The following is a 24,273-nucleotide window of genomic DNA, read 5'->3' as shown; positions in this document are numbered from 1 at the left end:
CCGTTTCTCTGTAAATGGAAAATCGATTTTGAGGCAACCTGTGCAGAGAAGGGCATTTTCTAGCCTCGGAGAGTGGAATAAAAAGAGCTGGGTCGCCGAAACCGGTTTGACTCAGTGGATAGAGCATCGGTCTGTGGACTGAAAGGTCCCAGGTTCGATTCCGGTCAAGGGCATGTACCTTGGTTGCAGGCACATCCCCGGTAGGGGGTGTGCAGGAGGTATCTAGTCGATGTTTCTCTCGCATCAATATTTCTAGCTCTCTATCCCTCTCCCCTCCTCTCTGTGGGAAATCAATAAAATATATTTAAAAAGAAAAAAAGAAAGAGCCAGGGCTTCGGAGCCAGGCCACACACGTTCCAGGTTCTGCCATTGACCAGCTGGCAATCTCAGGCAGTTAGTTAACCTCTCGGTGGACTTAAACTTTAAAATAAATATGTTTTATTGATTTCAGAGCAGGATGGGGTGAGAGAGAGAGAGAGAGAGAGAGAGAAAGAGAGAGAGAGAGAGAGAGAGAGAGAGAGAGAAACATCAATGATGAGAGAGAATCATTGGTCGGCTGCCTCCTGTGTTCCCCCTTGGAATCGAGCCCACACCCAGGCAAGTGCCCTGACCAGGAATCACACCATGACCCCCTGGTTCACAGGTCAACGCTCAACCACTGAGCAACACCTGCCAGGCCTAGCCTTCACTTTTAAAAGGAAGATAACAGTGACCTTCAGGAGGAGTCCATCAGAAGTATCCACACGGTAGTATCCACAGAGCAGCTGTGCCGCATGTCACCTGACCTTCACCTGCAGGAAATGATGGTGATCAGCCGCTTGTGGTTGGGGTGGGGCTCGCGCTTCGCCAGTTCACGTTTAGGAAAACAGCTTTCTGCAAACACGGTTTGCTCTGTCCCCGGAAGGGGAGGGGCTGGACTTAGAACTGTGGTTGAAAAGGCAAAATGACAGGAACCGCCGAATCGTGCCCCTAACCCTTCCTAAAGCCTCCGAGGAGATGGGGTTCCCGATTCTGACGGTCCTAAGCCCCGGCGCTTTAAAGAAGTAATGTCAAAAGTATAGTGTTCAGAAACCTCCGACTTTCAACGTCTCAGATGCATCTGGGAGGAACGATTCTAAAAGCATAACCGATATTTAATGGAATCTGTCTTTTTGATGATAATTACAGCGTTCTGAAGGAGGTTTTAAACGCATCTGTCTGCGTGAACTCCTGCTTCCAAATTATTTGCTTCAAGGGGCACTCAGCCTCTCGCTCCACTTTCAAGTCGGATAACTACTGTTTAAACGCCGGCAGGTGTCTGATCAGTAATGAGAGCTGTGCCGCACGCTCGCGCCCTGCTTACCTGCCGCGCGGTGACATCTGCATCCCGCCAGGAAGCGGGGAAGGCCGTGGCGTGTGCACCGGGTCCGGGCCCCAGCGTGGCAGCTGAGACGCAGCCTTCACACCTCTGGCCGCTGCGGGGGAGGGACCCCTTCCCTTCCCTTCCCAGAGGCAGGGGCCCCGGCCCACCGGAGGGTGCACCCCGGGCCTGTCGGGAGGTGAGAGATAAGCCGCGAGGTGAGGAGCGCTGAGGACTTTGGCCGGGATGTGTGATACCCTGGTCTCTGCTGAGACCTCCTCCCCAGCTGTCTCGTTTTCTGCCTCCACCTGGCTTCAGCAGCAGCATCTGCCCTAACCCAGTCATCCATTGCAGAATTCTTTGGAAACGGGTCCTTTCTCCAGTTCCCCATCCATTCAGTCACTCGGATGGCAGCCTCGGATGCTGGTCCCGGGCCCCTCCAGGCTGGACACTCACCTGGGAGTGCTCCTCCTTCCCACCTCCTTAACCCCCAAAGGGCGGCTCAGGCCCAGGCCCTGGCCCCGGCCCCTTGGTGCTCCTGGAGATGGTGCCATCAGTCAGCAGCGCTGTGCAGTGAACCGGCCTCCTGGCCAAGGAGGAGGCGCTGAGGTGGGGACACCTTTGGGTGTATAACAGGGAGGTGGTCCTGTGGACAGGCTTCCCCAGTCTCGTGTGCCCCAGTCCCATCTGCATGAGGACCGTGATGGCTCTGGAAAGGGAAGGAGGACGGCAGACCGAGGGGATGTCCGCGAGGCCGGTGCCATTCCCGGGACAGGCGCTGCACAGTGAGTGCGTCTCAGCGGAGGAGCCCGGCGGGGCTGTCAGACACGCAGTGCCATGTTCTCTGAGCACACATCCGCCGTCCTCCCAGCCTCGCAGCCTGTCGGGGAGGGTGCTCCGCGAGGCCCCAGCCGGGAGCTGTGCTGTCCTACTGAACCCGGGCCAGGGACCGGGGAGGCGGTGCCTCTCCCAGCAGCAGGGAGACGGTCACACTCAGGAATGGCTTCTGACCAGTGAGCGCTCAGACCAGTGCACACGTGGCCAGTGTGGTCGTGGTGAGCAGCAGGGCAGGGCCGTCCAGAGCTCCCCGCTGGGTGGGGACCCCAGGAAAGGTCTTGTTTTGACCCCATCCTGTGCTGGGGTGCGACAGCATCCCCAAGAGGAGGCTGAGGACTGATGGAGACACACACACACACACACACACACACACACACACACCCCTACCCTTCAAGAAACTTGGGAAGCTTAGGAGGCCAATGTGTGCTTGAGGGATGGGGAGAAGGGGTCAGTTCCCCCAACCCAGCCCTCTCGGGGACTGCTTCTGCCTGAGTCGGCCAGCTCTCTGATCACGTGACAGTGTCTGGAGGCTGCCCTTGCTATTCCTTCTGATTCTCCCAAGACCTCTCGTTGCCTTCCTTGCGGTCTCTTGTGAGATTGTTCCCATGTTCCTCCTGCAGCGATGCTTTAGAAGCATCACGGAAACAGGCAGGCCCTAGCGGGTTTGGCTCAGTGGATAGAGCATTGGCCTGCGGACTGAAGGGTCCTGGGTTTGAGTCCAGTCAAGGGTACATGCCTGGGTTGTGGGCTCACTCCCCAGTAGGGGGCGTGCAGGAGGCAGCCGATCAATGATTCCCTCCCATCATTGATGTTAAAAGAGAGAGAGAGAGAGAGAGAGAGAGAGAGAGAGAGAGAGAGAGAGAGAGAGAGAGAGAAATAGGCAGGAGATGTGTGTGTGTGTGTGTGTGTGTGTGTGTGTGTGTGTGTGTTATCTGTGCATGTGTGAGCTTCTGTGCATATGTGTTTGGGGACGTGTGTCTATCCTGGTGCCCAGCACTGAGAAACAAAGAAACAAGTATGGCATCTTTGGATCTGATTCTAGGAGAGAAAGCGGCACCCCAGCCAAGAGCCTTTCTCTGTTTAATGCGCCAGAACTCAACCGCGGGGAACCTGTTTGCATTAGCGTATCTCGCGAACTGCCGGGCCGGCCCGGAGTACGATCTGAGAGACCCGGAGCCGCCCTGCACACTTTGTTCTGATTTCATTGTGATCTGGGCACTCTGGGAGAGGAGGATACTCCTGGGAGACTCGATTATCCCCTTCCACACTCTCCGGGAACCGTAATGACTATTAGAAACTGAAGGCACCCATATCTCATGCTCCTCAGCCTCACTGGTAATTAAACTGCAATTAAATCGTTCACGGTGTGGATCGGCCTGCTTTCACAGGGAAATAACGCACTGTGGGCCCCTGAGAGCTGCGGGATCGTCTGTAGACATTTAATAACTCGGCTCTGATCTGATGCAGCCCGATGGGTATCCAAGAAGGAGGGGAGGCGTAAAGCGTTATCCTGTTACTCATGCGCGTTTCCGTTCTATCTGGCTTTTCCAGGACCAGGAACAACGGGCTGTCTCTGAGCCGCTGTGATGGCTCTCACGGCCGTGTGCCAGTGCCTGTACCTGCCGCTGGGCTTGCTCCCCTCGAGCACCAATTCAGGGTGCGTGCCTGAGCTCACCAGGGTGCCGGGAGCAGCATTTGGCTAACATCGGGAGGCTGCATTGGTTGGCCCTCTTGGCCTTTGCCAAATGCTTTCTCTCCCTCTTCCTCTCCCACCTTTCCCACCCTTGTTGTAAGAATGTCTGCACTTTACGGCTGTGCTGGAAAGTCATTTCTTGACTTGGCTCTCAGGCCAGTGTCCCCTCAGAGACCTTGTCAGCTCCCGTGTCTGTGCTCAGTGGCCCTGGCTGGACATGGTGATGCCAGCTGCCCACTGCAGTGCCCGTAGAGCAGAGTGTGCCCTACTTCCCCGCAGCCCTGCCCCCTGCGCCATCAGACACTGGGGCACCAGTGGGAGGGGCCCAACTCCTGCAGAACAGCCCGACCACACTCCCTCATGATTGGTAGCGGAGGTCCTGTCACCAGTCAGATCCATTTCTGACTATTGCCTTTGTTTTCTTTTTTTCTTTTTCTAACCCATTTTGAAAATTCATCTCGAGAAATACCACATTGGAGGGTGTACGTTTGGGACCCCCTTAGCGCAGGGTGTGCGCTGCAGCTCCATCGCCCTGAGGTCGCTTGTTCTAAACACGAGGTTTTTCATTCCCCTGAGCCTCCACTTTCCCATCTGTGCAGTGGGTTGATTAGCAGTCTCATAGGACTGCAATAAGGACCAAAGGAGATAAGTCTTAGCAGGAAGCCTGGCACAAAGCGATCCCTCAATAAGCATTTACTGCTAACGTGGAGGGTACTGATCGACGGGCCGAGCACAGCATTCTCTGTTTTGCTAGGTTTTCATTTTCCATTCCCACTGGGAGTGCGTTTAGAGTACTTCCTAGCACCTCCTGGACTAGGATGCCTCCTCTTCTTCCCTTCCTGCGATCCTTTCCGTGAAGAGCAAAGATGGCGAACAGCTTGAAAGTCGGTCTCATTCCCCACCATCACCCTCGCAGCGCGGGCTCTGATAGATGGCTGCCGGATGGAAGGAACGCCCAGATCAGTGAGGTGAGGGGCTGGGAAGAAGATGACCTCTGGTTCTTGATCCTTCTGTCCGAGCGCCGTGCTGCGTACTCAGGAGGGGAATTAGGTTACAGTCCCGGCTGCGGGCTCCTCACCCGTGCCCGCGCCTGGGTCCTGCAGACATCGGTCCGGTGAGACGGCGGCGACTCCATCTCCCGTTAGCTCCCGGACAGCGCGCGATGCATCACCACTGGGTCGGGCACAGCGCGCCGTGCTCCTCCGCTTGTCTGCAGCCACTGACGCGGTGGACGCTGACGACTGATCTTCAGATAAAACCATGGAAAAATCAGCATATCTCTTGGTTCCAACTTCTCCTTTGCCCACGCCACACGTTTTGGCAGGAAATTAAAATCAATCTCTGTTTGCCCCAAACAGATCCATTATCAGAGCAGACTGTAGGCAGGAAGCTCGAGCCACGGAGGAGCAGATGGCCATTGCTTTGTGCCTCGCCCTTCAGCAACTGTCTAGCCGGCTCGGAAAACAAGCAGCGCCGATTGGAAACACGGAACTCGAGGCTGAGGTTTCTATTATTGAAATAGGAGGAGGAGATTCTAATAATTTTAGTCTTGATAACAGTGTGGTCATTTCAGCTCATTCTTGGCTCTCATTGGTGCAGTTTTATGGCGCTCACAGCTTCTTGCCTGTGGCGAGGGGTAAGCTCCCGCTGGCTCACATCCTGAGGATGTGGTTCTGAACTGGCTGTCACCCTCAGCTCTGCTGGGCACCAGCACGCTGTGGAAATGGGGAGCTTCTCTCTTCTCCCTCCTCTTTGGATGAGAAACACGTTCCTTTACCCCCGGAATCTTAGAGAAACAGCTAATCTCTGTGGCTACCTGGACCTCAACCCCTTGGATTTGGGAGTCAGAAACCTAGGCTTTTGGGAATTTTCATAGGAAATGGATCTGGCTTCTCGTGCTTTCATTGAGCATTTGGAGACAGTTTGTCCAGCTTCGTAGGCTTGTTCGTATATCATACCTGTCACCGTGTGTGTGGGAGTGAGAGCGTGTTGTCACAGGAAGAAGTCTGTGGTTTCAGGTACCTGGAAGGTCCAGGAGTCCAGCTTCAGGCACAGCTGGATCCAGGGCTCAGAGGGCACAACGGGACAGCGTCTCCCTCCACCGCTTCCCTGCCTCTCCTGTGCTGGCGTCACACCAGGCACGTCAACCTTTGAAAACCTTTAAACGGATGGGTTTGTGTGAGTTTGTCATCTTCCCGTCCATCTTCGTTAGCTCGAGGAAATATGAGTCAGTTCTCTAGAACCCTCACCAAATCCCGGTACTCCCAGGAGGCTCCCTAGCTGTCCTCTGGTTGTATAAGGGCACTGAGCCCGCCCGTGTCCAGGCGTGGTGTTTGGGTCGCCAGCTGTCTCCTGCGTGCTGTCCCCGCGCTCGGAGGAAGACCTGTAGAGCCACTCGCAGCTACAGGCCCCGAGGGGTGCCGACCACATGGCCTCTAGGTGGGCGAGTCTGCTGTCGGCCTGAGCAGCAGACCGGGAGTGCTCGGGGTTCGGCAGCGGCTGGCAGCGGGTCTGAAAACCTCGCGTGCACTGGGCTTGTTTTGCTGGCGATGCTTGGTCCTGGCATCGCTCCCTGCTCAGCTCGATGTACCAGCAGCCGACAGCACTCGAGCATATGGCAAGTCATTCATGGTGGAGCTGTGCCCAGATGACCATCCTTCATGTCGCAGCTGGCGGTCCTGGTGTGCCGTTCTGGAATGTCCCCATTAAATTAGGGCCCGTGGATCAGATACCGAGGAGAGAGGAGTCGTTTCTATAAGCCACACGGCTTCCCTGCCAGCCTGGGAGCCCTGAGCACTCAGGCCTTTCCCTCCTGTCTGCTGCTGCTGGGAGGGCAGGAGGTGAGGGCCACAGATCGCCCGAGGCCAGCCTCCTGTGTCTAAGCAGGGGCAGAGCACAGAGCTTCTGAGCCAGCGGGGCCTCGGGTGATCCAGCTGCAGCCCCTCCAAGTGGGTGAGACTATCCAGTGGGTTAACTTTGTCCGGAGTCACAAGGACAGGGATCAGGCTCCTGTGTCCTGGCCCCGCCTTCGTCCTTGTCCCACCCTTTCAGAGGGCCGTGCTCACCTTCCAGAGCTTTCCAGGGCCTTCCAGACTGGGGCAGGCGCGTTCCCTGCCCTCCGCGTAGCTTGTTCTCAAAGCACCCCCAGAATTTTAGCGTGCAGGTGGGCCCAGAGGGAGTGCTGGGAGCTGGAACCACTTTAGAGCCAGAGCCAGGCCTGGGAGCTGACAGCGGTTGACTCCACCTCTGGGCAGGATCGTGCCTGTTGGCCATTATGAATAAGCCGATTTCTGCAGTCTGCTTGGGTGAAGAATTGGCATCTCCATTTACCAGGTCTGATGACAGAAAGAGCTCTGGCTGCTGACGGCCGTCATAGCAGTGTGGCGTTAAGGACAGCCAGCCTTGCCCTGTGCTGGTTGTATGATGCAAGGTATTTATTTAACGTGCATAGGCTGCAGTTTTCTCGCATAAAACTGGGGTGATGATGTTTACCTCACACTGTTCTGAGGATTAACTGAGGTAACACTTGCCTGGAGCAGCACCCAGCGCCTGGAATAGAACTTGGCTAATTGTAGGTGCTCAACAAGCATTCCTGGGAGAGAGAGGCTGGGGGGGGGGGGGGTGCTGGGAGGGAGGGGGAGGGTTGTAACGCCCTTTGCACATGGCACTCTCCCATCAGTGTTTGAGAGCAAGCCAAGGACAATGACATAAACAGAATTCCGTAGAACAGCCTTTGGGGGGAAATACACACACACACACACACACACACACACACACACACACACGGGTGTGTGAGATAAGAATGTGTAAACAGCATCTAATCAGATGCTTCTGCGTCATGGGTCCTGACAGTGAGCACTGATCTGAAAGAGTGAGGAGAGCTGATGATGCGGGGAGGGTGTGGCTCAAGGAAGGCAGGCGGGCGGGATCTGGAGAGAGATGAGGAGGAAGAAAGGGCAGGAAGGAGGCAGGGGCAGAGGCTGGGGGTGCCGCTGTCCTGTGCAAGCTGCTCCAGGTCACTTCAGCGGCCTGCGAGCACGCGTGACCTCTGTTGGTGTCGGTATCAGTCTGGCTGGAGGCTGGAGAAGACCAGCATTTCTGTCTAACTGAATTTCTGCAGCGCAAGTCCCATGATGCTCTCTAAGCCACATTCATGTCCTGTCTCTCTCCCTCTGTCTCCGCCTCTCCACGTCTTTCCTAAAAGACAGATACGCACATTAGCGATAGAAAATGGCGATCCCAGTGGGGCTGGTGGTTGGGTGGACAGGGAGCCAGCAGAGTCTTGGCTTCGAATCCGGCCCTGTCACTGGGTCTCCCCCATGGGCTGATCCATGACGATGCTCGGCTGCCTTTCCCACATGAGCTGTCGCGCCCAGGTGTCTTCTGAATGCCCAGCATCCTGGGAGCAGGAGCCGCCCTATGCCTGTGCCTTCAGGGTCGCTCATTTCCTCTGGGGGCTGGTGAGTGGCCATGGCCAGCGTGGCTCCCACTCATGTGGCTCCAGCTTGTGTGGCTCTGGTTCATGAGTCTCCGGCTCCCGTGGCTCCAGCTCGCGTGGCTCCCACTGGTGTGTCTTCGGCTCAAGTGGCTCCCACCCGCGTGGGCTCCTGTGCAATGCCGGCCTCAGAGGAGGGAGCCGCTGACCGTGTGACCTGTGGTTTCTTCCAGGATCTTCTTCCCGGGCTGCCACCCCGTCCGCGGTGTGCAGGTGATGAAGGTGGGCAAGCTGCAGTTGCACCAGGGCATGTTCCCGCAGGCAATGAAGAACCTCAGGCTGGTGAGTGCCCGGGGCGCGCCCCCTGCCTGGGTGCCCTTCGCCGGCCATGGCTCTCCCTCCCCGTGTCTGCATGCACAACTCACAGCTGTGCACACACACGTGCCCATACATGTCCAGCAACCAGCTCTAACAACAACTGACTTGTGATGTTGCTGATGCCTGTGCTATAAACATGCCCGTCGTGGTTGAGGTTAAGTTGCTGGTGTAAAACCCACCAGCTCCCACTTTCCACTACCCACTCAGTGCCCCATCAGAAGGGCCTAATTGAGTTCCATTTCCTCTCTTCCTACGCCTTTTCTAGTCAAACCGGGTCTAGAAGGGACACTGATCTTGGACTCGCTGATAGATTTAAGAGTGGCTGTGTGCGGAGAACAACAGTTGGGAAACACCCAGGAAGACTAGACGATGTGAATGTGGTTGAAGGAGAGTTGAATTGTAGGTTTTGTCTTGTGATGTTGAGTTCAAAGACCATCACAAACCGCTGCCTGTCAGGCCAGCCCTAACCATCCATTTGTCTGCAGCCTCCCCTCCAGGCCTCCCCTCCAGGCCTCCCTGTCTCCACAGCCAGTGTGCACGGGGCCTTGGGCTGCCACGCCCTGGACTGCCATGCTACTGCTCCTTTAAGGCCCAGCTCAAACATTGTTTGGTCCCTGTGGTCCCACCACCCTGTTCACTATCCCCAGAGATACGTGTCCATGGGTGTGGGAGCACCTGCTGCCCACCTCCCCCAGGACACCGGGCCTTGCGGGCACCATGGTAACCAGCTCCATGCCACACAAGGTGCCTGGAGCTGGGGGAGTGGTCGTTGTAAAGGAGGAGAGAGGAGGGATTGGGATTGGGGAGGAAGGAGGAGTGCGGTGAATACAGCGCTAGCAATGAGGCCCAGAAATGGCTCGGGAGCCAGGGCTCCGCTGGCCTTCCCACCGGGCAGAGCCCTCCCACCGCACCACGGCCGCCATGGCGAGCCCACTGGCAGGCTCCCTCCCGCTTCCTCCGGTCTCTGCTTCTGCTTCCCCTTCTTTCCATTATTTCTCAGAGAATTTTGCCAGCCACTCATCTGACTTCTTGGGCCTCCAGGGCAGGCGTCCCCATCCTGCTGTCTGTGGGTGAGCTTGTTTCCTGGGCGCTCTGCCCACTGCCAATCCCCCCTCCCCTGCCCCCGGGCCAGGCTGGGGCTTTGTCAGTGTCCTGTTAGCGGAGGTCAGGTTGGGAAAAGCCCCACTCCTCCTTCAGTAACCGCTTGTCCGTTCCTTACTTCGCTGTCACGGTTTTTCCATTCGAGTTGCATTTTGCCGGAGCTTCTTACTGGTGGAGGATCATTGATCTCTGTCTTGGGCCCGACCAGGGAGTACAGGCCACAGTCTGGGCATTGTCCCTCGCTCCTGGGGTCAGCGGCGAGCCCCGCGGGAACTCAGCACAGCGTGCTGGGTGCTGTGGGCTTGGGGCACCCGGGCAGCAGCCCCTGGGAGCGGCCTGAGCAGGCAGTCTGTTCCGTCCCTAACCTGCTGCCCTGATGCTTGCTTCGGCTGTCACATTCTTGTCTGGAAAGCTGACGAGTACCACTGACTCACCTGAGAGAAACCTCCACACACAGCATCTGGTGAATCGGACCGGGAGGACTCTCCATGGACTCCTCTGTGCCCACAGCCTGCAGGGGCTGCTGGGGGGGCAGGCAGATGACCTGCCTGTTGTCAATGCGCCTTCTAAGATTCCTTCCTAAGTCCCCTGCTCTGACGCTGATGAGTGTTCCCCACTGAACTCCACACAGAACCTTCGTCCCCAGAGTCGGTCTCTAAACTAAGAAAAGGAGGTGAGTAAGAGACTGTCCATGAAGGGGAAATAGTGTTTAAGTCCTGTCACAAGAGGCAAGCAGAGGTGTACCCACCAGGAACTGGGCGCCAGGGGGGACCCGGAGACCCCTGCACCGGGCGCAGGGCCAGAGGAAGCGGCGAAAACGGGGTCTCAGCAAAACGCAGCGTGTCAGCGGCATGCTCAGCATGTGCGGGCTCAGCGGAACGTCATTCCTCAGACCGGGAACCAGGAAGATCAGTTTTAATGAGACAAAGAAAAAGAATTGATATCTGCCAACTCCCAGGTAACAGACATTAGAAGGACCTGGCAGATCTGAGGGCAGCCATCCAAAGAGGCCTCGATGAGCAAATGCCAACAGCCTCAAAACCAATGGAAAAGGAACGGTCTCAACAAAGGAGATGTTCACGGATGGACGAGGGATAAGCGAGATGTGAGATGTGGTCGATGGGGTGTCACTCAGCCTTAGAAAGGAGAGGAATCCTGACACAGGCTGTGGGTGAGCGTGTGTAAGGGAAGTAATGAGCCAGACACACAAGGACCCGCGCTGATGGTTCCACGTCCATGAAGTTCCTGGCGGAGCAGAGAGACGGGGGGAGCGGTTACGGCTGAGGCAGAGGCTGGCGGAGTGACTGTCCGGTGAGCACAGCTCCCGGGGGTGATGCCGAGTCCTGGCTGTGCCAGTGTGTATTTTACTGCGGAGAGGCTTTGTATGAAAGAAATAACGACAGAAAACGCCCAACATCTGGCAAAGGACACAAACTGCCGATTCAGGAAGCTGAGTGGATCCCAAACAAGGAAAACCAAAGAGCCCACGTGGCCATGCATCACAGCCCACCTTCTGGACACGAGACACAGGCCGTGGCTTAGAGCAGCCAGGGGAAAGCGAGTGTCCTGCCTGCAGGGAAAACTGTGTAAATGGCTCTGGTGTTCTCTCAGCAGCCATGGAGGCACCTGTTACACAGACTGCAAGGAAAGTACTATTAATCCCCTCCCCTCCCACACACACACCCCTACACTCAGCAATGGGTCCTTCAGGGCCGAAGGGAGAGACAGACATTGTCAGAGGAGGGCAAAGCTAGAGACCGTGGAGCCAGCAGGCCTGTGCTCAGAGGATACTGGAGGATTCCCTGAGCCGAAAGGAGAAGATGAAGGGAGGAATCCTGGGGCGTTAGGGAGGAGGGAAGAACGTGGATGCAGAGATACGGGGAAGTATCTCTGCATCTCCTTCTCCTCAGGAGTTTCCTAGATTACGTTTGACACATGAAGCAGGAGTCTCCGTGCTCCCTGCTGCGGGGTTAGCTGGACACAGTGGACGTATGCGGGACGATTCTATTCCAAACGGCGGGTGAAGGACAGGGGGAAGGAGCTCTTGAACTGGCACAGCGATGACACCAGAGTGGGCTCCGTGATGCATGTATAACGGAAGACCCAGAGCAGCCCCTCCAGCGAGCTAAACAAAGGAATGCATTCAAAAGCACCGTAAGATGGGATTCTAAAAAACAGAACAAAGATAAAGAAACATATAAGTAACCCACAGGAAAATGCACGGGAAAGGAAAACCTAGAATGCACAAAAAGCAAAATGGCAAACTTAAACCCTAATATATTAATAACGACATATACATGAATGATGTGTGTGGCCTTTATAAAAAGTGTAAGTTGTCTAATTCACCAATTGAAAGAGATTAGGATGGATTTTTTTAATGCTCTAGCTCCATGCTGTCTATAAGAAAGTCCCTTTAAATATAAATGATACAGGCATGTTGGAGGGATGGGAAAGGATAGGAACGATGTAATCTAAAGGAAGCTGTGGTGGCTGCATTAATATCCGATAGCATCAGTGCAGAGCAAAGAACATCTCACAGAGACGGAGCAGGATGCTGTGCCATGAGATCAGGGTCAGCCTGCCCAGAAGGCACAGCCATCTTCTGAGTGTCCGCACCAAACAGTTGCAAAATGTAGGCGGAAATCCCTCACAGAATCAGACTGCGGACTGGCCGTGCAGCTACACCAGGGACATGCGCACCCCTCTGTCCCAGACAGACAGACCTGGAAAGGAAGTGAGCAGATGTCGGAGAGCGCACACCTCCATCAGCCACTGGACCTCGCTGTTGGGTTTCAGTACCCCCTCTTCCCCCCCAGCAGCACGCAGCTTCTCAGGGGCCCGAACGCAGACTCTGACAGGCACCTTCTGGGCCAGAAAGCAGGTCTCCGCGCGCACACAGAGCCGTCACTCACAGGGGTTTCCTGACCACAGTCCAATCGAATCCGAAATCGGAGACAATATTTGGAAACAAGCCCAGCTCTGTGTCTGGGACCTGTTGGCCCCCAGGATTTCTTGAGTCTAATTTTCATTATTCAGTTGGGGAAACTGAGTCTCAGGAAGGAGACAGGGCTTCCTCAGGGCCCCTCAAGGGCTCACTACATATTCACTGGGTCGATTGATGAGTTAAACACAGCACAGCCCCCCCTCCCCCTCCGGAGAAGTCGTGGACGGGCCTGTAGCCCCTTTCTGGGGTCCCCCTCACCTGGACACCCCAGCCCACATCTCCCTGTCACACAGGGTCCTGCTGGGGTTCCGTCCCCCGTGTCCCAGAGCGCTCCCTGAGGGCCCAGCCCTGTGCACTAAAGGCTCTAGAATAGGGGTGTCGAACTCAATCAGAGAAGGGGCCAAAATCTAAAAATCCAGCCTAAATCGCGGGCCGAATGGTTTACTGAACAGTCATAAACTGTCATTGTGATGGAAACGCAGTGGAGTGCAGTGATGACAGCGCGGTGCAGGCCACATTGCAAGGCCTGGCGGGACGGATTTGGCCCACGGGCCTTGTGTTTGACACATGTGCTCTAGAAGGTTCTGCCGCTTGCTGTAATGGGCTGGGTGTGGCCCGGAGCTGCTCAGTGGCTGTGGGGCTGTGGGATGACCCTGCCCTCCCTCCTTCCCTCACCTCATTCCCCTCCCCATTACCCCCCTCCCCCACTCTCATCCCGAGACTGGCAGGATGAGAAAACATGCTGATATCTTCCCTCTTGTGATCTGACCCCAGAGGGCCTCATTGCCCCTGCGTTGCTCCCCTCGGTCTGCACATCCATATTTAAATGGGGCTCCAGGAAGGCATTTATTGGCCCCTTAGGCTCCCGGCGGAGAGCCTGTGAGAGCCTGGATAAGCTTAATATATCTGTATTAAAAATTAATAAGAAAGCTTTATTGTTTGCAGCTTTAAATCCTAATTTGATTTAATTCATTTTACTTAATGTGCAACCATAATTCTAACATTACTTCTTAAAGAGGAAGACGGGGTGAGATTGGCATCGGTTCTGGGGCCTCCGTGTCCCAGCGTGCGCCCTGCCCGCCATGCGCAGAGGGTCGCGGCTGCCGTTTCCCGGGGGACACGGGAGCCGGCGCCCCTCCGAGGCCCGGGATGCGTCCTCTGTGGCCCATGGCACGCAGGCTCCTTCTAAAAGCTCCCGTTGGAGGTAATTTAGTGGAGGAGATGGCTTTTCCTAGCACAGGCGGCTCCGGCTTTTTATTTCCGCATCTGCTGTTTACGGCTGCGGGAAATGAAGCCCCATTGTCCTCTGGGCGGGCGCCTGTGCGGCAGGTGGGAGGCCGGAGCAGGACACAGAGCCCCAGGACAGTGCTGGGGGGTCCAAGGTTCTCGTAACCTCTTCATGTGGGGGAGATAGCCCCTCATTGTCTCCGGGGTGAAAATCTGGGGCCTCACTGAGAGCCCCTCAGACCGGCGGCCACGTCAGGCTCTCCTCGCCTCACTGAGAACTGTGGTCCCGGGATGCCCAGGCCCCAGCCGAGGCCCCCCCCGTCGGCAGTGGTTTCCAGCTCGCCATGGACTCCGCCCCGTGGCCTCACCCGCAGGAGACTGGACCCTACCTCTCTCCTCCTCTCCTGCCTGCCCCCATTCTGGGAAGGGCGTCACTGTCTGTCCATCGCACTGCTCTTAGGTCACCTCCCCTCCCGTGGAGGCTTCTCATCGGTCCTCTGCCCCAGCTGCACTCACCACCCTGCTCCCAGCCCCCCGTGGGTTCCTCTTGTCGTCTTACCACCTCAACCCGACACCTCAACCAGGGCTGCGTCCCAGCCCGTCCTTGTTTCCAGGACCTTATTCCCCACCAGAGGGGAGAAGGAGGACACAGTGGTGGCGGCGGAACACAGGGCCATCGCTCCCTGGGACACTCACTGACGTGGGAACCAGCCCACCAGCCCTCTGACCCGGGCTGCAGGGAGAGCTGGCACGACTCGGTGATGGCTGAGCACAGACAGTGGAGGAAGAGATTGTTACTGTGCCAGAGCCACGCATCATGTGACAAGAGAAGGAAAGAGAGAAAATGCACGTATGTCACTGTCACCGTGCACATGGACGAGGGCTCGCTGCGCATGCAGACATGAACTCCATGCTCAGGTGTGGAGCCCAATTTCACCCTGAACCTGAATACCTGGCATTGCACTCACTCCTCTTAGCCTCCGTGTGCTCACCAGCCATACTGGCGTGCCCGGAGCGTGGCCGGAGAGCGGCCTGCACGCCCGGATGAGCGGGTTTGCCTTCCCAGCACCTGGTCCCTTCCAGGCAGCACCCGGGGGTCATGTCGGCCAGAGGACCAGCCTCAGGTCTGTAGCCACAACAGTAAAGGACTCCTGCCTGCAGCCTGAAGATTCTCAGGGAGCCCGCCTTCCACACCCCGCTTTTCACGCAAGGAGCAGGGCAGCGAGATGCAGGGGCTGATGGCAGAAGCCAGACAGCCTGGCATCCTGGGGGTGCAAGGAGGAGCGGGCAGGGGCCGCCTGTCCGGGATCTAATCTCCTTTCTCTTCCCCTAGGCGTTCGACATCATGAGGGTGACGCACGGCCGGGAGCACCAGCTGATGGAGGACCTGATCCTGCTCCTGGAGGACTGCGATGCCAACATCCGCGCGTCCTGAGGGCTGGTGGGAGGACTCTCTGCCCCTCGCCTCCCGCCGCCCGCTCTGCCCGCCGCGGCCCCGCCGGCACCGCCTCGGCCTCCGCGTTTGTAGGTAAATGAGGCCGATGGCAGCGTGCGGGCCACCAGCCTCAGGCGCCGTGGGGAAGCTCGATTATAATAAACGTAAGAAACGTGGTTGAAAACTCCATCTGGTCCTTGTTTCCTTCGCTCCCTCGCTGGTCGTTGTCACATTGAGATCTCGGCGTTGATGGTGGAAAACCACACGGAACACAGAGCAGGGTGGGTGTCCGCGTTCTCCTGGGACGTCCTGTAAGGTGACCGGATCGTCCCGCTTTTGGCGGGACAGTCCAGATTTCTAACAATGCTTCCCGCGTCCCGCGCGGCATTTTTAAAAAGTCCCAATTTTTGGAAAGATTGCAAAGATTCTTTTCAAAAATCGGGACTCTTTTAAAACGCCTCAGGATGCGGGAAACATTGTTAGAAATCTGGACTGTCCCGCCAAAAGCGGGACGATCTGGTCACCTTACGGCTTCGGGATGATGAGTAAACGTCATCGTCCTCCCCGTGCTCCCCGCGGGCCGCCCCTCGGCCGGAGCAGGTTCGGGCGCTGTCTTTCCTGTGTGTGTTCAGGGCTCTGTGTCCATCACTCACCTCCAAAGCCGACTCCAGCACAGGACACGCCATCCGAGTCCCAGAAAGAGCGCGTGTTAGTTACTGGGAAAGACGGGGAGTCTCCATGCAGAGAACAGTGTGTTTCCTGATCGCGGCAGCTCTGTGGTAATTCGCATTCTCGGCCCTTTGTGAGCCTGTGTGTGTCACACCTGTTCTCACGGACTTCCCCCAGGTCGGCCTGTGGTCCTAGCATGTGGCGTGCTCAGCATGAAGTGCCCTTGGCCTGCAGGGAGCTGGGTCCCAGCATTCCGGTTCGAATCGGCGGTTTCTTCCCTGTCCCTCTCCCCTTCTTTATTCGATGGCCTGCTTTCCCGCCTTCCGGCTGTAGACAATACAGAAACCTTTCTCCTCCTGCACTGGGAACGAGAGGGAAATTATTCTCTGGGCCTGTGATTGCACGAGCAGCTTAGCTCCTCTGCTGAGAGGAGACGCCGTGATGACGGCCACAGGCCTCACTCTCCAGCCACGTGGCTGCCGCGTGACAGCACCTGGGCGTCGGGGCGGCCAGAGGAGCAGCCTCGGGTCTGTAGCCATGACAGTAACGGACGCCTGCCTGCAGCGTGAAGACTCTCGGCGAGCCCGCCTTCCACACCCGCTTTTCACGCAAGGAGCAGGGCAGCGAGACGCGGGGGCTGACGGCAGAACCCAGACGGCCCTCCTGGCCTCTCTACAGGGCCCTCCCACCCTCCCGAGCTGGCGAGTCCTCCAGCCACGCGGCTGCCGTGACTGCACCTGGGCGTCGGTCAACAGAGGAGTCCGAGGAAGCGGCAGTGTCCTCGCTGCCCACCGGGCGTCACCCTGGCTGATCTGTGCTCAGCCAGCAGCCTTCTCCGGCTGCTGCTGCTCCAGCCACACCCCCGGGTGCCAGGCACCCCCCAGGCCTACCATTCTCATACCAGGAGCATGGCGAGGGCGGCATGTGGAGCCCACTTGCTAAGGAAGGACAGGCCTGGAGCCCGGTGCCGGGCCTCCTCCTGATGTACCAGGGCAGTGGTCTGCAAACTCTTCAGTCCACAGAGCCAAATACCAACAGCACAACGACTGAAATTTCCCTGGAGAGCCTCATTTTTTTAAACTTCAACTTCTTCTAATGCCACTTTCTCAAAATAGACTCGCCCAGGCCGTGGTGTTTTGTGGAAGAGCCACACTCGAGGGGCCAAAGAGCCACATGTGGCTCTCGAGCTGCAGTAACAAGGGACCTAGACGGACAGAGCAGTTCACCAGTTCTGCGAAGGTGTGTGACGGTGACTGTTTTCAGGACGAAGGAGCCAGAGGCTGAGGAAGGCCTGCCTCGTCCTCCAGCGCACACCGGTGCCCGTGGCCTTCATGGCGCAGCCAGCGACGCCAGCTCGGCACGAAGGAGCTCCATTCGTGTGCCGGCGGCCGGTGGGAGAGTCTGGTTTGGCGCAGGCTCTGCCAGCCACGCCTTTGCACAATCCCCTAGCGAGAGCGTGGACCTGCAGGAGGAGGGACCGTGGCCACGGCAGCTCTGAAGAGATGCTGGCGTCGGGGAACATTAGGGAATTGGATGCAATCCATAGACCTTTCTAGAACAGCATCTCCGGGTGAACAATGTGCCTTCAGCGAAGGGGTCCTTGAGCTCCCATCGGTGGCTCCCGGGGTCCTTCACCGGATGGAAAGCAGACGTGCCGCCTCTCCGGCACGCGGCGGCAGCTTCTGTTCCTCAGGTAAGTCCACGAGGAAAAGACAAGTCCTCGCAGGAGCAGGGTGGCCCCACTTCGTGGACGGAGCCCGTGCTGGCCGTTTCGGGGGTGAAATCCAGCAGTCGGGGTGAACCTGGGCGTTGAGATCTGCCTTGTGCCTCCTGGAGAGGGTGTGACAGGCGTTTAAACCCTCAGCGTCCCCTGCCCCCCACCCGCCTTCAGAGAAAGGCCCTTCCGAGGGAGGGCTGCGTGTACCGCACGGTCAACAGGAAGCAAACGTCTCCGCAGCGGGACCACATCCCGGCCCTCAGCCACAGGTCGTCCTGGAGGAGCGGGACAGGAGGAGAACGTGATCGAACACGTGTGTCACCGCGGCGGGCGATCTATTGCCCCGGCCTCCGCACAGCCGTCTCATTCATCGGTCAGCTCTCCTCAGCGACAGCTCTCCGCACATCAGCAGCCAGCGCCATCCGTGCTCCTCGGGGGTGAGCACGTTACACTGAGAATGAACACGCCAGGCTGGATGGACAGCCGGATGCCCAGTGCCCATGGAGATGCCCGGAGACCGCGCACCGGCCGGGCAGCCCAGCCTCCCCGATGGGCCAGCCCGCCCCACAGCGCCCAGGCAGGCTGCCCTGTGGGCCCAGGAGGGATGTCCTGACATCAGGAGTGATGGTCCACGCACCCGGGCCGCCCACGGGGCCGTGGGAGGGCGGGGTCCTGGCATTGTGCGTGGAGTGTGGGAAACCCCGTGGCCCGTGGTCACTGCGGGAAGCCGCAGGAGACTGAGCCTCCAGGGCCTGCCGTCTGGAAGTGCTCAGGGTGGCGGACGGACCAGTCCCTCCACCCAGCAGAGCTGCCGGTGACCTTGGTGAGACCTGTGAGCGCCAGGACCCTGGGTGCACAGACAGCTGTGCTCACACCAACGCCGGCCTCGTGGGTTGCTCACCCTCTACCGCCCCTGCAGCACACAACCGCCACCCTGACACCCCTTCCTCCTCCAGCGAATGAGATCTGTCCTCCTCCTCCAAAGTTTCAGCCCTTTTATTCCTCTTTGCAGGCCCCCAGCACCTCACTCCGCAGCCACTGCCGAGACCTCCTCACCCACCTTTCTGCAGTCCCTCTCTTCCCTGCCCCACATCAGAAGACCCTGTGCACATGTTCTTTGTTTGTGGCCCTGGAGCTGAATCTTCAGGGTGGCTCGCTGGAAGTGGGATTGCTGAGCCCAAGGGCAAGTGTGTCTGTAACTGGTTGTGGCCAAGGTGACCCGGGGGCTGTGGTGTAGCAATGCCTGCCTGTTTCTGCAGCCTTATCAACACAGTGGGCGGTTTAATTCTGGATTTTTTGCTGAGTTAATTGATAAAAATCAGTATCACAATCTAGTTTACATTTGCATTCTTCCTATGAGTGAAGATGGATGTCTCCCAATATTGAAAACCCATCTGTCTGTCTTTTCGTGGACTCTCTTTTCAGGATCCCTGTCCATTTTCCTGTGGGTCTTTTTACATCTTTCTTTTTCTTTTTTTAAATATATTTTATTGATTTTTTACAGAGGAAGAGAGAGGGAAAGAGAGTTAGAAACATTGAAGGAGAGAATCATCCATCAGCTGCCTCCTGCACACCTCCTACTGGGAATGTGTCCGCAACCAAGGTACATGCCCTTGACCGGAATCGAACCTGGGACCTTTCAGTCTGCAGGCCGATACTCTATCCACTGAGCCAAACCGGTTTTGGCTTTACATCTTTCTTTATCTTAGTGTTTTATATCTTAGAAAGCTTTCCATTTGTCATATTTAATCTCTCAGTTTGTCCTTTTTTTTGGGGGGGGGGGGCTTTGCTTTCATCCGTTGCCCTGGGTTCCTCTGGAGGACGTTTTAAAACATTTCACAGAACTCCGCTCCGTGGTAACCCAGGGTCGGGCTGTAACGGTGAGCACGGCCTCCCCTTCGGTTCCTGGTTCTTGACGAGCTGCACTGATGTTTACAAGTTCCGCCTTCCACAGTTGGACTCGGCTCCTCGTCTTCCGCTGGCTCCTGGTCTGGCTGAGGCTCTTTCCCTGGTGGGAGGATTCAGATTTTAACCTTGAACTGTCTGGTCCCGAGTGCCTTGCCTTTTGGGGCCACGTCGTTAAGCCAGCCCTGCAGCTTCTCAGTGCACTATTGGGGGGGGCGCCGTGGGTTCAATTAGGGTCCTCCCCCCAGTGTGTGGCCACCGTCTGATACTGGGGCCAGTCAGCCAGCCGCAGCAGCATCTGCTCCCTCTCTGGCTCCTGCCAAGGCGGGAAGAGCCCGGTGGCTGACTGCGGGTCTCTCTGTGGTTTCTGAGAAGCCTCCAGAAGCTTTCCAAAGGGGCCACTCCGGCCTGCATTCCCCCAGCTGTGCACAGCTTCCCTTCCCTCCACGCTCTCGCCCACACTTGCTGTTTGTTGACTTCGTGACAACAGCCATTGTGACTAGTGTCAGCTGGGAGCTCTCTGTAATATTGATTTGAGTTCTCATGTTCAGCCAACTACCTTTTGTTTGATCAGACTTGACAGCAAAAGGGTCTTAGCTGTCTGGGATCAGAATAAAACTCTGGGACACACATGGATTTGGGGTCAAAAGAGTCCCATCAAAATGACCCTGGGGTTGCGCTGGGCTGAGCCTGTGAGTGCGGCTGGGGCGCCACGGGGGAGGGCTGTGCTCCGGGCCCGTGGGCCCCATCACAGTGGCGGGTGGGGCACCGCATTGCCACCGCTTTGTCCCTGAGGCGCAGAGACACGCTCTTCACACCCAGCGACTGGCTCCTTCTTACTGCGGGGACAGACAGTGTGACAGCAATCTCCGAGAGGGGCCATCTCTGAGTTCCGTGTGCATCACGGGTCACCTGATCTCCGATTACTAAGGTGACACTGAGGACAATTTTATGGCAAATTGAGTCCCAAATTGCAGCCCCTGGAGGGCCCGCGTTAATAACGGTCTGTGGCCACGCAGTGGGGGCTCGGGCTCAGGTTGTGCTGCAATCAGACGCGGCTGCTAACGTGCCATTTCAGTGAGGCCAAGAGGAAGGCGTGATTAAGACACAGGCCCTGATCGTCTCCTTTCAAAAGCTGGACGCCCATCACCGGGACGCCCTGGACTGCAGAATAATGACGACGGACTGACTTTTGCAGGAGGCGGGACTTGCCTGTAGCTGAGTTAAAAAGCAGGACCTGCTATGAGGGCACTGGAATTCCTTTCCCCCCCTTTTCTTTTCCAGAGCATCAGCCCCTTTGAGTGTTTCCTCTCTCCTGTAGGCGTTGTCCTTCTTAGCTGAGAGAAGCCAGGCCTCTAGGGAAGCGTGACAGTCATTCCAAGCACAGGCCGTAAGAGAGCCAGCACCCGCGGTGGCAGGCTGGCTGGGAGGGCGGCAGGGTCCGGCAGCACCTGGGCGTGGCAGTATGGCGAGTGTCGTGTGATGCCTGCTGGTGAGGCAGGTCGTGGGGTCCCACCTTTGGAGAATCCACTGCAGAGACCAGATATCGACATCCTCGTCCACGTGGCTGAACATGCATTTGCAATCATGCATGTGAAATGAAAATAAGGATTAGATAAGAAATTTATTTGCCCGTGAAGAAGCATTCCTTGGAGATCTGGGTAGTTTTCTCCTACGTTAAATACTGGACAGTTACTGGGTTCTCAGGAGATTTGTGATAAATCAATCACATTTCAAAGACACATAAAAAGCCTGCCCGGGGCTTCCCTCTGAGTGTGTACTTCCTATACGTAAAGGACACGTGTCTGACTAATCCGAAGGACTGTCATCCACCTCTCTGCTCCTCTGCTTTTCTGTAAAGATGTCAGATTCCTGGGTGTGTGATTACTTAGCCCATTCACCATTGACAACGTGTCTGTCCTCTGCAGAGTCCTGAGCTGGGTGTTGCAGGGAACAGCCCAGAGCTAACTGTCTAATAGTGAAGACTCATCTGAGCCCGTCTCCTGGTGCTCAATACAAGGGATGGGTCTTTTTCATATATATATATATTATTTACAGAGAGGAAGGGAGAGAGATAGGGAGCTAGAAACATTGATGAGAGAGAGACATCGACCAGCTGCCTCCTGCACACCCCCTACCAGGGATGTGCCCACAACCAATGTACATGCCCCAGACCGGAATCGAACCTGGGACCCTTCAGTCCACAGGCTGATGCTCTATCCACTGAGCCAAACCGGTTTCGGCAAGGGATGGGTCTTGAGAGACTCTCCGTCACTAACTCCCAGGAGATAGAGAGCATTGACTTTCAAGAGAGAGGATTTGGGAAAATGAGGAAATTAATTAAATGGGCTGAATTGTGTCCCCTCTCCCAGCTTCATATGTTGGAGTCCTAACCCCCTCCAGGACCTCAGACTATGATTCCGGTTTGGGAAGAGTCTGACCAGAGGTGATGGAGTTAGGGTGGGCCCTAATGTGACCTGACTGGTGTACTGACAATAAGAGGAAATTCAGACACACAGGAGGCACCAGGGACACGCGTCCACAGAGAAAAGACCATGTGAAGAGGCAGCAAGAAGGTGGCCGTCTGCAAACCAAGAAGAGGCCTCGGGGAAACCAACCCCGCCGACACCCTGACCTTGGACTTCCAGCCTCCGAACTGTGAGAGCATACATTTCTGTGTGTAAGATGCCCAGTCTATGGTATTTTGTTATTGCATCCCTAGCAAATGAATATGTTTTAATCTTACCCCTATTGGGGTTTTTTTTAGAAACAATCTCAGTATTCCAGAAAAGTTCCAGTATAGGACAAAATATTGTTTCTCTGAACTATTCGAGATTAAGCGGCTGACATGCCAGAAAGTTCCTGAGAGGGGTTTTTTTTCTTCTTTTTTTTTTAATTTAATCTAATTTTATTTCCCATCACCATGTATCCCTCCATGTCCTCTTCCACCTCTACCCACTGCTCTCTGCCACCACCCACCCCAGTCACCACACTGTTGTCCATGTTCATCAGTTCTCTTTATTTTTTTCTCAATTACTCCCCCTTCACCCCCCTGCCACCATCAGAGCTGTCTGCCTGCTTTCTGTCTATGAGTCTGTCTCTATTTTTTTTGGTAGTTCAGTTCATGAAATCCCACATATGAGTGAAACCATGTGGTACTTGTCTTTCTCTGACAGGCTTATGTAACGCAGCACCATGTTCTCCAGGTCCAGCCATGCTGTTGCAAAGGCCGAGTCGTGTTCCATTGTGTAGAGGTACCACGGCTGTTTCATCCCTTCCTCTGCTGATGGGCACTGCGCTTACACATAACCATGCAGTGAACATGGGGGTGCATGTATTCATGTTCTAGGTTTCTTCAGCTAAATTCCCAGAAATGGAACTCCTGGGTCATTCGGTTTAATGCTTTGAGGCTGCATGCCAGGGTTCCCGCCAGCAGAGGCGAGGGCTCCCTTCCCCCACATTCTTGCCAGCACCTGCTGCTTGTGATTTATTGATGATGGCCACTCTGATCGGCGTGAGCTAATACCTCCTGGTGGCTCTAGCACAGTGGTTCCCAGCCTTTTTTTGGCCACGCCCCGCCTGAAGCATCTCTGAATCCTATAACTCCTAATTCTTAGGATTCAAAAAGTGAGCTCCTGTTCACACGGAGAAAGCCTAACAGGCCATGGACTTGGTCTAAACCAGCTTCCACAGAACATGGCGTCCATGAGAGAGAGAAATGAAAGAATGAAAGGACAGCTGCAGTCCTAAGGAAGAAATCACTAAGAAATTGTTAAAAATAATACCGTTTCCCCGAAAATAAGACATCCTCCGAAAATAAGACCTAGCGCGTGGAAAGATAAGACATCCCCTGAAAATAAGACCTAGCTCAACTTTGGGAGAAAAAATTAATATAAGACACTGTCTTATTTTCAGGGAAACAGGGTAATAATAATAATATGAAGTGATATGAGAAAATAGCAAATAAAATTTCAAAACATAATAGAAAACTGAAATGTATAAATATGTCAATATATATTTATATACTATATATGAGACCCACAGGACCATAAGAAATGCAAAACATTTACTGTTAATAACTCCTTCTTGAATTGCCCCCCTTACACATCAAATTGCCCCCCTTACACATCAAATTGCCCCCTTTACACATCAAATTGCCCCTCTGTGGGCGTGTGCCCACGCTGGGAGCCACAGCTTTGGCATCTCTCTGATGATCAGTGAAGTTGAGCATCTTTTCATGTCCATTGGCCATCCATGTGTCCTCTTGGGAGAAGTCTGTTTGGGTCTTTTGCCCATTTTTAAATTGGATTGTTTGTTGTTTTGGTGTTGAGTTTTATAAAATCTTTATAATCTTTGGATATCAACCCCTTATCAGATACATCATCGGCAAATATGTCCTCCCATCCAGTGGGCTTTCTTTTCATTTTGTTGGTGATTTCCTTTGCTGTGCAAAAAACTGTGGGTGGATATAGTCCCTTTTGTTTGTTTTTCTTTTGTTTCCCTTGCCAGAAGAGATATATCAAAAAGGAAATATTGCTACAAGAAATGTCTGAGATTTTACTGCCTATGTTTTCGTCTAGGAATTTTATGGTT

At 55.6% G+C, this 24,273-nt stretch overlaps 1 protein-coding gene across 1 annotated transcript in view; it reads left to right on the top strand.

The window, feature by feature from the left end:
• Positions 1-15,575, top strand: part of SMYD3 (SET and MYND domain containing 3) — a 439,975-nt gene extending 424,400 nt beyond the window's left edge. The window contains exons 11-12 of the mRNA XM_036453366.2: positions 8,538-8,646; positions 15,288-15,575. Coding sequence (XP_036309259.1) covers positions 8,538-8,646; positions 15,288-15,389 — 211 coding nt within the window. The 3' untranslated portion in view covers positions 15,390-15,575. The remainder of the gene's footprint in view (positions 1-8,537; positions 8,647-15,287) is intronic.
• Positions 15,576-24,273: the final 8,698 nt, after the last annotated feature.

The sequence above is a fragment of the Pipistrellus kuhlii genome, unplaced genomic scaffold (genome assembly GCF_014108245.1).
Source record: "Pipistrellus kuhlii isolate mPipKuh1 unplaced genomic scaffold, mPipKuh1.p scaffold_m20_p_25, whole genome shotgun sequence".
Taxonomy (NCBI): domain Eukaryota; kingdom Metazoa; phylum Chordata; class Mammalia; order Chiroptera; family Vespertilionidae; genus Pipistrellus; species Pipistrellus kuhlii.
This window is presented reverse-complemented; position numbering and strand designations above follow the sequence as displayed.